General features: G+C 41.4%; 1 protein-coding gene across 3 annotated transcripts in view; it reads left to right on the top strand.

Annotated features, from left to right (window-relative positions):
* Nucleotides 1-14,720, top strand: part of plek (pleckstrin) — a 40,064-nt gene extending 25,344 nt beyond the window's left edge. Inside the window, exons 5-9 of one of the 3 annotated variants that reach the window (XM_052011699.1) lie at nucleotides 2,283-2,467; nucleotides 9,121-9,225; nucleotides 10,303-10,386; nucleotides 11,979-12,054; nucleotides 13,846-14,720. In XM_052011699.1, the coding sequence (XP_051867659.1) occupies nucleotides 2,283-2,467; nucleotides 9,121-9,225; nucleotides 10,303-10,386; nucleotides 11,979-12,054; nucleotides 13,846-13,985 (590 nt within the window). In that variant the 3' untranslated portion in view covers nucleotides 13,986-14,720. Of the gene's footprint in view, nucleotides 1-2,282; nucleotides 2,468-9,120; nucleotides 9,226-10,302; nucleotides 10,387-11,978; nucleotides 12,055-12,590; nucleotides 12,617-13,845 lie in introns of those variants that run through there. The other 2 variants (XM_052011701.1, XM_052011700.1) reach the window with 2 other exon arrangements.
* Nucleotides 14,721-16,344: the final 1,624 nt, after the last annotated feature.

The raw sequence follows: 16,344 nt of genomic DNA, 5'->3' as shown, positions 1-16,344 counted from the left end.
CTGCTTTCTGTGCCTATGTATGTTCAAGAACAACATGGCTAAATCTTAACTAAAAGAAGGCTTATCAAGCCACACAGTTTGTGGGCGATTCGGAATGGGCATCAAATCCTTAAAAAAAAAATTAGAACAACTGTATACATCACAACATGCTGATGGATAGCAAATGGTATTTAATATAGATAACGAGATTGGGCAGAAAAATAGATGGTGTTAGTATGCATTGTCCTAGGCTGCAAATACTATACAAAAGGATTGAGCTGGTGGTACTAGTGGATAGCTTACTGAAATCAATAGAGCATCTTATTGTAATGGTAAGAAAGCCAATGGGTTTTAAGATGCACAATTTCCAGGGGCTAACAGGTGATGTGTACTTGATATTGGTTTATTGTTATTGGTTTATTCTTGTCACTTGTACCGAGGTACAGTGAAAAACTTGTCTTGCATACCGTTCGTACAGATCAATTCATTACACAGTGCATTCCAACTAGTCTAGTTGCTCCCCAGACTATAGAAGGAATATCCACCTATTGGAGGCAGGGCAGAGCAAATTAATCACAGTGATACCTAGCTAAGACATCCGGCCAATGGAGAGATGTTGAAGAGTCTCAGATTTATTGATCTAGAGGAAGGAAGGTACTTTGGAGATATTAATTAAAATTCTTAAAAAAAAAGAACTTTGTTAATGTAATTAAGATTGCACACCATTCTATCTTAGAAGGCAAGCATGATTTCAAACAGAGGATGCACAATGTGGTTCCTGGTTCCATTGAAATCATGTGTGGCACTCTGGTTGTTTTTTTCCCAATGCTCCTGGGAGTCTCCAGCACTGCTGAGAGGGTTGGGAAACAGCTGCACATTCTTCCTGGAGCCTCTGGCATGTCCGTAAGTTTCTCCGAGCATCTCAGATGTGGCTGCAAGGACCAGGTAGATGTCAGGCAGGAAAAAAATATTGTGATCATCTTACTCCACTACCAATAGTTGCTTAGTTGTCAAATGAGGGGTTTGCTTTGTGACATGCCAGGCTCAGTTGATCCATGTGAGGACCTTGAAGCAGGGAGATTCATTCTGGTTGAAATAACCACTAACAGCAGTGGGTAAGCAGTTAAAGGCAAAGTCCTTCAGTTATGGCAGGCCCCCATGAGGGAATTGCCATTCAAGTTAGGCCAAAGGCCTTGGCAGCATTGTATTCTGAATGTTGATTGTAAGGGATGGAGTACAGAAGATAAATTTACCAGCCGAATTGCATCCAACTTTTCCTTCATTGAAACTCTGAGGAACTGATATGGAGTAAAGATATTTGATCACCACTTGAAGCCAAGTGTTCACTGTTGCCTCCGTAATAAAGGCACAGTGTCTAGTAAAATCCCAGGTACCAACTCCTGAGTCACACTGGTATGAGGTTGTTTGAATTTGGCCATAATATTGCTGAACCAAGTAGGGAGATGAGAGTGGGTGAGGGGAGTGGTGGCATTAAATCAGCCAACCAGAGTCATGCTTGGAGTTTACGTTGCAACATAGCTTATTGGTTATGTTAGCACTAATTACACTGAAGCCAAAAACCTCCATTTTATTTGATCACCAAGGACCACAGGAGCGAGCAATGTAGATTGCAATACAAGTTACATTGTGATTTAGAGTCTGGTAATAGAAATTAGTAAATTGGTATTGTTTCAATATATAATGTTTAAGTTAGTTTTTTTAAAGCAGGGAATATTTTAAAATCGATGATGAGATTCTAATTGGATCAACAATCCAGACTGTTATTGAGTCTCCAGGAATGATTTTGAGCAAATTATGCTGCCAAATACATCAAAGCGACAATCCTAATTTACTGCATTTTAAATAAGGAAACGATTACCGTCTTCTTGTTGTTTGGTTATCATTCAAATGTAAACTAGACAGATAATAACCTGAAGCAGTTGTGTCTGCATAAAATACAGAATAACTACACGTAACCAGAATAACTACACGTAACCAGAATCAATTTGAATTGCCAATCTAGCTCTCTCAAAAGTGAAAGTTGTGCACTGTAGGTTTAATTTACTTGACTAAGGATGAATTTCTATAAATCTAGACAAAAACAACTTAGTAATGCCCCTCACAGAAGAAATCTGATAACTATGTGGTTTATTTTAAATTAAATAAATATTCTAAAGTGGGTCCCACCACAGTCTCAGGGCAATAAATGACAATGTGGTCATATAGTCTATATTTTGAGAACAAATGGCAATATATGAAAAAATTAAGGACCTATTTTAACTACTTTTGAATTATTGTTGCAGGTGCCTCTGTGATTGACTGGTTGCTGTCATCTAACTTTGTAAGGAACCGTCGGGAGGGCATCCTGCTGGCAGCTGCTCTTGTCTGTGATGGGTACATACAGCCAGCTGAGGATAGGGCCAAGGAAGCAGCTGAACAGATAGCAGAAAACTGCTTCCTGGATGACAGTGATGCTTATTATTATTTTGTAAGTGATTAAAAATCTGCTATGTGGCATTGCATTTGTTATACTTACAAAATTTTTACAAGTTTGGTAGAAGGGCCTAACAAAAGCCTTATTACACCAGGTGCAGAAGATGGCTCCAGATCTCCTCTCATTCACTCTAAGTTACTGGAGGATAGCCGACTAGTTGAACAAACATGCAAAGAGACTTTATTTATAGAAGAACTTAATGAGAGCTAGTTAGCATTTATTTACTGTGCGCTTATTTCACAGAAGCAGGGAGCTTCTGTAAGTCCTACACGCAACTCAGCTGCAGTTCCCTCAGCAGGAGGACTTCATGCAGTTCTGGTCACCACACTATAGGAAGGGTGTAATAGCGCTGGAGAGGGTAGAGTGGAGATTCATTAGGTTGTTGTCTGGGATGGAGCGTTTCAGTTATGAAGAGAGTCTGGAGACGCTAGAGCTGTTTTCCCTGGAGTGGAGGAGTTAGGAGAGACCATGATTGAGGTATATAAAATTGTGAGTGATATAGATAGGAAGGGCTGCAGGAAGCTTTTCCCATTATCGGAAGGGAATAAAACTAGAGGACATAGATTAAGGATAAGAGATAAGAGATTTAGAGGGGACCTGAAGGGTCCATTTTCACCAAGAGAGTAGTGAGAAACCGGAATGCACTGCCTGAGAGAGTGGTGGAAGCAGAGTTGTTGACAGCACTTAAGAAGTGTCAAGATGAGCAGTTGAATCGCCTCGGCATAGAAAGCCATGCGACAAGTGCTGGAAGATGGGATTGATAATAGATGGGTGCCCACTGGTCAGTGTGGGTGTTGTAAGCCAAATGCCCTGTTTCCATGCTGTAAGACTCTACAACAGAGCAGTTGGTTACATGCTAGCATTCTTAAAGTGGTACCAATCAATATAAAAATATAAAACATAAAGAAAAGTAGGTCATTTTGTACCTCAACTTTTCTCCATGACTGATCCTTCACCTTGAAATCATTTTCCCGAATGAACTCAATGACTGATCATCCACAGCCACCTGGGGTAGAGAATTTCAAAGATTCTTTACCCTCTGGTTTTTCTATATCTTAGTCTTGAGGGTTCTTGGGCTGTGGAAACAGTGTTTCTAGAATTAGGGATCACCTATTTAAGGCAGAGCTGAGGCTATATTTTTTCTCTCAAGGTTGTGAATCTTTGGACTTCTCCTCAAAAGCTGGGAGAAGCAGAGTCTTTGATTATCTTAAAAGTAGATATAGATAATTAAGATTGTGAAAGATTACCACAGGTGGATGGGAATGCAGAGTTGAGGTTACAATCAGATCAGCCAAGTTTTATTAAATGTTTTTGCTGACTCAAAGAGCTGAGTGCCCCACTCCTGCTCCAAATTCATATGTTTGGCTGTCCTAAATGATTTACCCCTTATCTTGAGACTGTGACCCCCATTTCTACACTCCTCAGCCAGCAGAAATATCCTCCTCATATCTACCCCGTTGAGTCCTCCTTGTATGCCTCAATGCGGTCTCTTCTCATTCTTCGAAACTCCTGAGAGTAGAGGCCTAGCCTACTTAATCTCTCCTCACACAACAGTTCCACCATCCCAGGGGCCAGTCTGGTGAATCTTCGTTGTACTTCCTCCCTAGTAAGTATATCCTTCTCAGGAAAAGAAACCAAAATTGAACACATTAGTGTGGTCTTACAAACAACTCATGTAATTGTAGGAAGAAGTTTTTACTCTTGCACTCAAATCTTCTTGTAATAAAAGTCAACTTGCGATTTAACTTCCTAATTGCTTGCAGCACCTGCATGTTAGGGTTCAGTGATTTGTGTACAAGGAGAACCAGGTCCTTTTGAACATTAATATTTCCTAAAATCTCACCGTCTAGAATACCCAACATTTCTAATTTTTTCTACCAAAGTGGATAGTCACATGCTCACAGTTTCATGTCATGAGTAAACTTGGAATTTTTACATTTGATTTCCTCAGCGTGATTGTGGATAAAAATTGTGAATAGTTGGGGCTCAAGCACAAATCCTTGCATACCCCACTAGTCACGCCTGCCCACTTGAGTAGGACTCATTCATTCTTAGGTTTTGTTTTCTATCTGTTAAGCAATTGTCAATCCATACTGGTAAATCATTCCCAATTCCATGGGCTCTAACTTTGTTTGCCAACTTCCTGTGTGGGACCCTATCAAAAGTCTTCTGAAAACCTCAATATTCGATTGGTTCCTCCTTATTTACTCTACTGGATAAAAGCTTAAACAACTCTCTGCTTAATTATGTTATTTTCTAAGTGTCTTGATGTTACATTCTTTATAATAGATTCCAGTATTTTCCAAACCACCAATGACAGGCTAACTGGTCGGTAGTTCCCCGTTTTCTCCCTCCATCCTTTGTTGAATTGTTGGATCACATATGCTGCCCTCCAATCTGCAGGAACCATTCCAGAATCTATAGAATTCTGTATGATAACCAGAGCATCTATTATCTCCATAGCCACCAGTTTCAAAACTCTGGGTTATGGCTCATCAGCTCCTTGGGATTTATCAGTTTTTAAGCTCATTCATTTCTCTAGCAGTGTTTCTTTACTATTGGTTGAAACTCTCTAGTCCGGCACCCTTGGGACCTGACTGATGCTGGACCACGGAAAGTGCCAGAACACAGAATGCCAGACCAGAGAGTTTTAACCTGTCCTCGGTCATCTTTCTCTGAGAAGGAGAACTGTTCTTTTGAAGGATCGACATTTCCCAGGTTATGTAAGGGTACAGAGAACTGGCCATATCCTAAAGTTTCTGTAAATCAGAAGCACAGTCGGCTGAGATCGTAAAAGTTGCATTGGTTAGCTATGGGTTTTAGTTAATTTTAGTTGTATGGGTCTTAGTTAACTTTATAAATTAGTTAGATTTTAGTTAGAATTAGTTAATTAATACAGATCTGTACTACAGATTCACATACCAGAATGCCGGACCAGAGAGTTTCAACCTGTAACATTAATTTCTTTTTCTTCCTCAGGGAGGCACAGAGGCTGAGCTGCTGTCACACTGTGCCGGAGACCCAGGTTCAGTACTAAACTTGGGTGCATCCTGTGTGGAGTTTGCATGTTTTCCCACATGGGTTTCCTCTGGTTCCTCCAGTTTCCTCCCACATCCCAATTGCATGCTGATAGCAAGTTAATTGGCTGCTGTAAAATTGCCCCTAAACTGTCGTTGAGTGGTAGGATCTGGAGAGAGTTGATGTCAATGTAGGGAGAATTTTAAAAAATACAATTAATGTAGGATTACTGTAAATGGGTGGTTGATGCTCAGTGTGGATTTGGTGGGCTGAAGGGCCTGTTTCAGTACTGTATCTTTCTCTGATTCCATGACCCTATAACTTAATCACAATAGACTCTTGGTTCTCTGGTATCTCTGAGAAACCTATTGTATGAAGAGGTAAAAGGACAGCTGTTGCATCTTCTAAAATCTAGGCTAACAGTTATTATGTTGTTAGAGGTTCCTTTCATGTAGACTCTGCAGATACCAGGTGTAGAAGAAGGGGATGGGGAAAAGTTAGATCAAACAGGTAAAGAGGCTTTGGGGAGGGAGAAGCAGAATACAGGCTATAAAAGTAGTAAGGTAGATGGACTGAAGTGTGTTTACTTAAATGCAAGATGTGTCAGGAATAAGGGAGATGAACTGAGGGCTTGGATAAGTATGGGGGACTATGATATTGTGGCTATTACTGAGACGTGGCTGATGTCAGGGCAGGAGTGGATATTGAATATTCCTGGTTTTTGGTGTTTTAAGAGGGATAGGGAAGGGGGGAGAAGAGGAGGAGGGGTGGCGATACTGGTCAAGGACACTGTTACGCTTGTGGAAAGGATGGATGTTGTAGAAGGATCATCTCTAGAGTCCGTATGGGTGGAATTAAGGAACAAGAAAGGAGCAGTTACCCTACTAGGAGTATTCTATAGGCCCCCCGGTAGCGGTAGAGATATAGAGGAGCAGATTGGCAGGCAGTGTTTGGAGAGAAGCAAAAATAACAGGGTTGTTATAATGGGAGACTTCAACTTCCCAAATATAGACTGGAACCTGCTTAGTGCCAAAGGTTTAGATGGTATGGAATTTGTTAAATGTGTCCAGGAGGGATTCCTGATGCAGTATGTTGACAGGCTGACTAGAGGGAATGCCATGCTAGATCTAGTTTTAGGAAATGAACCAGGACAGGTGAAGGATCTATTGGTGGGTGAGCATTTGGGGGACAGTGACCATTGCTCCATAACCTTTAAAATTGTCATGGACAGGGACAGGTGCAGAGAGGACAAGCAGATATTTAATTGGGGAAGGGAGAACTGTGAGGCTATAAGGAGAGAACTTGGGAGTGTAAAGTGGGATGTCCTTTTTGAAGGGAAATGTACCATGGAGATGTGGTCGATGTTCGGGGATCTTATGCAGGATGTTAGGGATAAATATGTCCAGGTGAGGCAGAGAAGGAATGGCAGGGTGAAGGAACCGTGGGTGACGAGAGAGGTGGAACGACTAGTTAGGGAGAAGAAGGTAGCATACATAAGGTAGAAGCAGCAAGGTTCAGACAGGGCCCCTGAGGAATATAGAGTAGCGAGGAAGGAACTTAAGAAAGGGCTGAGGAGAGCTAGAAGGGGACATGAAAAGGCATTGGCTAGTAGGGTTAAGGAAAATCCCAAGGCCTTTTTCACGTACATGAAGGGTAGGAGGATGGCTAGGGTAAAGGTAGGTCCGATTAAAGACAAAGGTGGGAGAATATGCCTGGAGGCGGCGGAAGTGGGAGAAGTTCTCAATGAATACTTCTCTTCGGTATTCACTGAGGAGTGGGGTCTTGATGACGCAGAAGGGAGTGCTGGTAGGGGTAATGTTCTCGAGGTTGTAGATATCAAGAGAGAGAGGATGTGTTGAAGTTGTTAAATAATATTAAGACAGATAAATCTCCGGGGCCTGATGGGATTTTCCCTAGGCTGCTTCGAGAGGCGAGGGAGGAGATTGTTGAACCTCTGGTAAGGATCTTTGAGTCCTCGTTGTCCACGGGGATGGTGCCGGAGGATTGGAGGGTGGCAAATGTTGTCCCCTTGTTCAAAAAAGGTAGTAGGGATAATCCAGGGAATTACAGACCGGTGAGTCTCACGTCTGTGGTGGGTAAGCTGTTAGAAAGGATTCTAAGGGATAGGATCTATGAACACCTGGAGAATCATGGACTGATTAGGGACAGCCAGCATGGCTTTGTGAAGGAAAGAACTTGCCTCACAAGCCTGATAGAGTTCTTTGAGGAGGTGACGAGGAAGATTGATGAGGGTAGTGCGGTGGATGTGGTCTATATGGATTTTAGTAAGGCGTTTGATAAGGTTCCTCATGGTAGGCTTCTTCAGAAGGTCAGAGGCCAAGGGATCCAGGAAAGCTTGGCTGTGTGGATTAGGAATTGGCTTGCCTGTGGAAAGCAGAGGGTTGTGGTGGAAGGAGTGCCCTCGGATTGGAGGGCAATGACTAGAGGTGTCCCGCAGGGATCGGCTCTGGGACCTCTACTTTTTGTGATATTTATAGATGACTTAGATGAGGGGGTGGAAGGCTGGGTTAGTAAGTTTGAGGACGATACTAAGATTGGCGGTGTTGTGGATAGTGTGGAGGGCTGTCGGAACTTACAGAGGGATATTGATAGGATGCAGAGCTGGGCTGACAAGTGGCAGATGGAGTTCAATCTGGAGAAGTGTGAGGTGGTACACTTTGGAAGGACAAACTCCAGGGCAGAGTACAGGGTAAATGGCAAGGTACTTGGCAGTGTAGAGGAGCAGAGGGATCTGGGGGTTCATATTCACAGTTCACTGAAAGTTGCCTCACAGGTGGATAGAGCAGTTAAGAAGGCCTATGAGATGTTAGCTTTCATAAATCGTGGGATTGAGTTTAAGAGCCGCGAAGTGATGATGCAGCTTTACAAAACTCTAGTTAGACCACACTTAGAGTACTGTGTTCAGTTCTGGTCGCCGCATTATAGGAAGGATGTGGAGGCATTGGAGAGGGTGCAGAGGAGATTTACCAGGATGCTGCCTGGATTAGAGAGTATGGAATATGAGCAAAGGCTTAAGGTGCTAGGGCTTTATTCACTGGAAAGGAGGAGGATAAGAGGAGACATGATAGAGGTATATAAAATATTGAGAGGAATAGATAGAGTAGACAGTCAGCGCCTCCTTTCCAGGGCACCAATGCTCAAGACGAGAGGGCATGGCTTTAAGGTTATGGGTGGGGGGTTCAGGGGAGATGTCAGGGGGAGGTTTTTCACCCAGAGAGTGGTTGGGGCATGGAATGCACTGCCTGGGGTGGTGGTGGAGGCAGATACATTGGACAGGTTCAAGAGTTTGTTGGATAGGCACATGGAGGAATGTGAGATAGAGGGATATGTGGGAGGAAAGTGTTAGATAGTGTGAGGATGGTTTGATGGACGGCACAACATGGTGGGCCGAAGGGCCTGTTTTGTGCTGTATGGTTCTATGGTTCTATGGTTAATCATGTATGTCCACTGTCCACTTCTCAAGGACACAGTTATTGATAGTACTTGCATTTCCTGTGATTTCACTCCTTACTGGTCTTATGTGTGACATTAACAGTTCAGTGAAATTGTTTTCATTCTGGAAAATGATAAATAGTGTCTGACTCCAATGCATTTCCAACAACTTGCAGGCTGACAGTGGGTTTTTCAGTGAAGGAAATTCAAGTGACGATGAAGATGTTTTAAAGGAGGAATTTCGAGGAGTTATTATAAAGCAAGGATGTCTGCTGAAACAGGTAGGTACATCTCTGTAACTGTATTACAATTAGTATGGGATCCGAGTGTGAAGGGATGAGAATCCTGTACCTCTGCAATATCATGTAGTGCAGGGGTAAAGGAATGGCTGTGTAGTACCATGTGGTGTTATCTCGTTGCCTGAATGATCCACAAAATAGGGCCCTCGATTATACAATTGATAGTCCAGTTTTCCAGTTAACTTGACTCTTTTATCTGCTCCTGCTAAAGTTTATCCTGATATTTATCTTCCACTCCAAAGTAACTCTTGTTTCTCTTTTTAATTGCCAACCTTCCCCTGACCTTGCTTGTTCCTGCTCTTGTCTGAGTGTATGTTAATGGACCTGATGGGGTACTTTGTTCTTTCTCACTGTTGAGTATGGTAATTGGTGAAGTTCCCTTCAGAACTCCTACTACATTAGCCAAGGGCTCAATGACATGTTCCGTGCATCTCAGCCACACCGGGGTGGAAGTTATATTCAGGGGACAGGTCTCGTCTTCACCAAACAATGTTAGTATATACTTGCACACTAACTGGACCAAAATATGTTGAATTGGTGATATTTGACATTGCATTCTACTTCATAATCTTTCACTCTACACAGCTGTGATACAAAATACACTGCTGGGCACAGATATGATTTGAAGGGCTCTGTTTCGCATTGAAGTGCACCAGAAGGCTATAGGCTGCATAGTTGTGGAGACACAAGAGACTGCAGATGCTGGGATTTGGAGCAACAAACAAGCTGTTGGAGAGAATCAGCAGGTTGAGCAGCATCCGTTTTGAGCAGCAACCCTGTTTCGACCCAAAATGTCAATAATTCCTTTCCTCCCACAGATACTGCTTGACCCGCTGAGTTCCTCCAGCAGATTGTTTGTTGCTGTGCCTAGTTGTGGAAAACACCATTAGGGACAGATGGATGTTATAAGACTAGGAAGCCCTATTGGCCACAGCTGAGATATGCAACAGACAGACCTTGGATATGCTGTGGGAGATATGAGACACATGTGATGGGAAAGACACCACTGAACACATCTGTGCTCTGGAAGGTGAACATAGTTATCTTATTTTTTAACAGGGCCACAGGAGAAAAAACTGGAAAGTCCGAAAGTTTGTGCTTCGGGATGATCCTGCCTATCTGCACTATTATGACCCAGCTGCGGTATGGTTTAAGAACATCTTCAGACTCCCCAGCACTTCTCTCCCTTTGGGGTTAATACACACTGTGCCCTTCTCTCCATCTATCCCCTTAAAAATTAGTTAACATACAGTCAAGAAGTAATTATACTACTTTGGCAGAAAAAATATCAATGCACAATAAAAATAATCTATTAACTATAAGGAAAGAAAAAGCTAGTAACTAAAGAATAAAATTCTAATGGCTTTGTGGACATATTAGTGTATAGAAGGTTCAGTAAATTAATCAAATTTCAGTAGAGGATCTGAACGTGCAAATATTATTATATTGTGCATTTAGCACAGAAAACAGAGGATAAGTTTCTTCTCCATGATATGGGATTACTCCTTACTTTTTGCAAAGATCATTAAAAGCTGATGAGATACACACAACCACTTATCCCAAAGCCAGACTTTAGATTATGTAACCTTCTACATGGAGAAAGGCTTTAGTTTCAGCATCTTCTCCCACTATTATTTATTTCCAAAGTGTAATTGTGTGTTAAGTCAAACAAATAAAGGTTGATAATTGATAGTGACTTGAAGTTTATACTATATCTGACATATTGAAAGCTGGGACATGCAGACAGGCCATATCTCATGCATGGTGAACCAGTACATCGGCAATACTTACAGTTTACCCATAGAAATTAGGGGACCTTCCATAACACAGCTTGAGCACCTGATCAGCAATCCTTCCATTTCAGCCAAAATATATAAAGATAGCTTTACTCCTGGAGCCACCCTCTAATTGAAGATCTTGCTTTATATTCCTCCCCTGCAACTTATTTTTCATATTTGTGCTTTAAAGCATTAGATTGAACAAAAGGTTGTGGCACTTGAAGGGGACCAGCAGCCCTTTAATAGCTGTTAGCACCTGACATTCTGATTGCCCCAACTCTCGAGATGCTTCCAAGGCTAGTGTATAATTTGCCAAGTTATAAGAAACCGAATTGTTCGCTCTTAATTTCTGGATTATACACAGTGCACCACTGGCAAAATAGGGACAGTTGGTTTTTACATTTCCTTTAGTTAATGTGCAATGAATTCAATTGCCATTCACTTAAATTTGTTATTGTTGGTGAATCCACTGCCCTCGGTCTGTTCATTGTCCTGGTAATGCCATTCATCAGGGAAAATGGTGCAAAAAGTAAGAATGAAGATATAGGGGGGAAGTTCTTTGACAATCTTTATGTGTAACTTTATAGAACCCTTCAGCCTAAAGGTTATTGCTCTTTGCAAGACGATCCCATCAGTCTCACTCTCTTGCTCTTCCTCTATGCTTGGACATGTTTCCTTTCAAATGTTTATCCAGTTCCCTTTTAAAAATTACTACGTTTCCACTTACACTGGGCTTTCAGACAATGAATTCCATATCACAACAACAAGACACACAAGTTAACTTTGGTTCTTTTGCCAATATTATTATAGCCTTCCCTTCTGGATACTGACCCTTTGTCCTCTGGAGGCAGTTTCTTCTTATTAACCGAATCAAAACCTTTAAAATGTGGCTACTTTAAGAGGTACTTACTTGTGCTGTAATTTATTTGATTGTGTTCCTGTGCTTTCCCTTTACAGGGTGATCAGGATGAGCCCCTTGGTTCCGTCCATCTCCGCAGCTGTGTGGTGACTGCTGCAGATGACCATCCAGATGGTAAGTGTCTCTCTTGATCTGTTCCAGGAGAGATGATGTTACTATATGAAGTTACAAATTCATCAAGGAAAATTCCTTAAAGTAACTTCCAAATAGTAACTTCAGCAGAGGGTTCAATGTCTTTCTTTTAAAATTCTCCAATTCAGAACTTCATCTTTTCAAATGACTCCCTGATTTCGCCCCTTTCTTTGTAACCTTCTCCCAATCTACAGCTCACAAGGATATCTTCGATTTTGGCCTTTTCCATGTTACCTTTTAATTATTCCTCCTTTGGTGGTTGTGTACACAGCTAATAAAGTCCTAAACTCTAACATTCCCTGACTAAACCACTCTGCTTCGCTATCTTTTTTACTGCTTCGAGATGCTCTGTGAGACCAACTGTTTAGAGCAAGAAATCAGAAAAACTAGAAACCTGAAATAAAACAGAATATGCTGTGAGCACTGAACAGGTCAGGCAGCATCTGTGTGGAAGAGTTAATGTTTCATCAGATGAAGGGTTTTGGACTTTGAAACACTAACTATTTCTCTTTCCACAGATGCTGCCTGACCCACTGAGTGTTTCCAGCATTTTCCATTTTTGTTTTGACCAAGATTTTGGCTTTTGGGGTAATATATTCTATTCTGGATTGGCATCAACTTTTATTTTATAATTGTTCCAGTAAAGCAGCTTGGCACATTCTAAGATGTTAAAAATGCTATGTAAATCCAGTTCGTTGTTGGAAGAAGTTGTTAGCTTGAAGCTGGGAGAGGTAGGTGGAAGTTGAAGAAGATGCTAAGGAGAAAGGATGGTCAAGAAAAGAGGCAGGTTTGGAGATAAAGGGGGGTAAATGAGGAAATGTGGTGAAAGTGAGGGGTGGAGGAATGGTGTATTTGAGCACTGGTGACAGGAATGGGGAGAAGGGGTTGAAGGTGTCAGAGGATAGTGAGAAGTGAACAAAATGTGACTGGGGAGGGGCAGAGGGGGCTGGGTCAAAGAAGGGTCAAAGGGGCAGGGAAAACAAGCAGAGTAGGATGGGGAAACGATGGTGATAGAGGTTAGAGAGAGATGCCTTTTGGAATGGATGGGGAGTAGGAGTGGGAGAAGAATGAAATTGAGGGGAAGGGGAAGGGGGAACAGGTGGAGAGGGCAGAAGCAGGATTCGGGGCCAGTAACAAGAGGTAGTTTTTTGATTGGGGAATGGCTGGAGGAGTAGGGAAAAGGATTGAGGAAGTATTGGGCAGAAGAACGGGTTGGATAAGAATGGAGGCTAATGGATACAGTTTCATAAACTGTTAGATTGATCTGTATTTGCTCCCAGATTACAATTGAAAAATGAGCCCAGTTCCTAATCACTGTCCTCTGCCTGGCTGCTTTTTTCAATGAACCCTTCTTTCGGTAATCTGATAAGATTCCGACCTCATGCATATGTGTGGACAGAGATGTAACTAATTATTTGTAAGATTGGAAATTGGGACCTTGTCTGTTACATGAATGTGTTTCCTTCCTGCCATTCATAAGTCTAGCAATGGCAGTGTTTGTTAAACACTGTACCACCAGAGGTCATTATAATGTTTTACCCAGGTCATTTTATGACAGGAAAGCTGTGGCATGGTATATACAGATTTGCAATTATTGCTAACCATAAGCACCTGTTTAAAGTGCAGGTCAACAAATCCCTAACCATTTCCTAATAAGTGTCTTTGATATGGATTCCTTTCATTTGATTGCCTTTCATTTATGAATTATCATTGATTGTGTTTTAATATTGAAAATTGATCGCTTATGCCTCTTACAAAGAACTTTCTTTTCAGGGAAGAAATCTGACGTTAGAGGAAACCTGTTTGAAATCATCACGGCAGATGAAGTGCATTACCTGATGCAGGCTGCCACAAGGGAAGAACTCACAGAATGGATTAAAGTCATTAAAAAAGTAGCCACCAGTGGAAAATAAGGGCAGAGTTAAAACGATACTATTTTGCTAATATTCCAGGGTAATTCAAATGTGCAGCATTAACCTTCACTTTCAAGTATTCAACACTTTATTTGTGGGATCAGCAACATAAATGATGACTGAACGCTGTGCTATGAATAAAACTGTGCCTTGTGAATATTTTTAACCACTTTGAGATGTTGGCCAGCTATATTTCATTTCCCTTTTATTGTTGCATGCCTCATACATTTTTAATCTTGTATATTTTCAATAGCATATTTATAGCTAATATCACCTGCTGTCGATGTGTCAGACATACACTTTTGCAATGATTTAGTTAAGAAGTAACATGATTGATATTAATCACTCATCATGCTTTGCTTACGATGTCTGCAAACATGCTTTGTAAAATCCGGCACAAAACTAACATCAGATGGATTGTAAATTTGTGGTCTTTGGGTAAGGTTACAACAAACGATTATACTGACAAAGCTTTTCACCAGTTTATTAGGCTAATTGTGATTTTCCCCTCTTGCTCACAATCACGTGTTTTATTTTACCATAGCTTCCTGTATTCTTGCATTTATGTAGAGCCTCAGAGGGACAGATCATTAAACAGAACTGGACATTCAAACCACAGAAGAAGTTGTTAGGACGTGTGTTGCTTTGGCTACGTGCCCCAACTCTTTGAATTGTGGGTGTTACAAAATTTGATGCTCTCTAATGCACACCCCAATAAAGTGTTTCTTCCTTGCAGATTTGATGCCAACTTGTTTACTGAACTTCCTTCAAACATGTATTTCCATTTTTTTCAACCCAATACCCATCAGCACTTCATAGAGTTGTGTAGAATGTATGATCAGAATCAGATATATTATCATTTACATATGACGTGAAATTTGTTGTTTTGCGGCAACAGTACAGTGCAACCACATAAAAATCTATAAATTACAAAAATAAATAAATAGTGCAAGAAAAGGAATAATGAGGTAGTGTTCATGAGTTCATGGTTTGTTCAGAAAGCTGATGGTGGAGGGGAAGAAGCTGTTTCTGAATTGTTGACTTTGGGTCTTCGGGCTCCTGTACCTACTTCCTGATGGTTGTAATGAGAAGAGGGCATGTCCCAGATGGTGAGGGTCCTTTGTGATGGATGCAGCCTTCTCTAGGCACCTGGATAATAATGTGACAATATTGCATTCACAGATTTCAGAAAAACGTGTTTAACACTAAACAGCATATTCTGGCTGATAAGAGATGCCACTGTTTGGGATTGAAGGCACAGAGACTAAGACAGGAGTGGTATGATTAAGATATGGTAACCTCCCCGGGAAATTTTGTTTCTTTCCTTTGTTTGACATGAGAGTCACTGGCAAACCCAAGATGAATCCTGTTTTTGCTGGGTGCTTTTAATCAAACAGAAGCCTTCTTCCGTCCCTCTTTATCTAACCCCATCTGCATATCCTTCTGTTCCATTACTCCCATTTTGTTTATCCAGCTTTCAACATTTTGCTTTCCCTTGACACTGTGAAACTGTGATGAGTAGGGTCATGGTTATCTTCAACAGGAATTTTGTGGGAATAGGAACCACATTTCTGGAGTCATAGTGATATTTTTGGTGACACAGCAATGTCATCTTCTATTGCCAGAAGGACAAGTGCAGCATGCATGTGTTAATTTGCTTAAAAATTCCACTTTAAATCACACATAGTCTATATATTGTTCTTTCATCATTACTAGATCTACTGCCTTGTTCACCTTAAGGATATTTTGTTTCCCTTCTGGTTTTCAATAAGATATTGATCAAAACTTGTTGCCACAACTTTCTTTAGCCATGCCTCTGGCTCCAACCATCCAGTTTTTCACAAGGCACTGTTCTCATCATATGACACAATGCCATGTGTTGGCACTGCGTACTCTTGACCCCTCCCTGCAACAACAACCGACCCATTCTATCTCAATCTGCAATTCCACTTTATCTTTTGCCACATTTCAGGTGTTAAAGATAGCAGACAACTTTTGAATTCCAATACACATCAGGATCTTTCTTCCCATTCACTCTCCCCTCACCTAATTTCTCTCTGCAATGCCACATTTGCGCCATCCTGTCTGATTTTCCCCTCTCCGACTCCAAATGATGAGTTGTCAGCAGAGGCCTCAGCTTCAACCCCCATATTTCCAGTTTAATGAATTCCATTCAGCTCTTCTTTCACTGCTTCCACCTCTGTGCCCATTTCTATGGCCAGGATTCTGCAGCTCAGGCTGTGAATGCTTCCTCCCATTTCCAGAATTCCAGATCCACTTGGAGCTCTCCTTCTGGCTTCTTACTCTCTCGACATGTTTCTTCTCTCTATCTTCTCTTAGATAGACACATGAACGATAG

This window comes from Pristis pectinata, chromosome 3, assembly GCF_009764475.1.
Source record: "Pristis pectinata isolate sPriPec2 chromosome 3, sPriPec2.1.pri, whole genome shotgun sequence".
Classification (NCBI taxonomy): domain Eukaryota; kingdom Metazoa; phylum Chordata; class Chondrichthyes; order Rhinopristiformes; family Pristidae; genus Pristis; species Pristis pectinata.
Note: the sequence above shows the minus strand (reverse complement) of the source record. Positions and strands in the feature narration are given on the sequence as shown.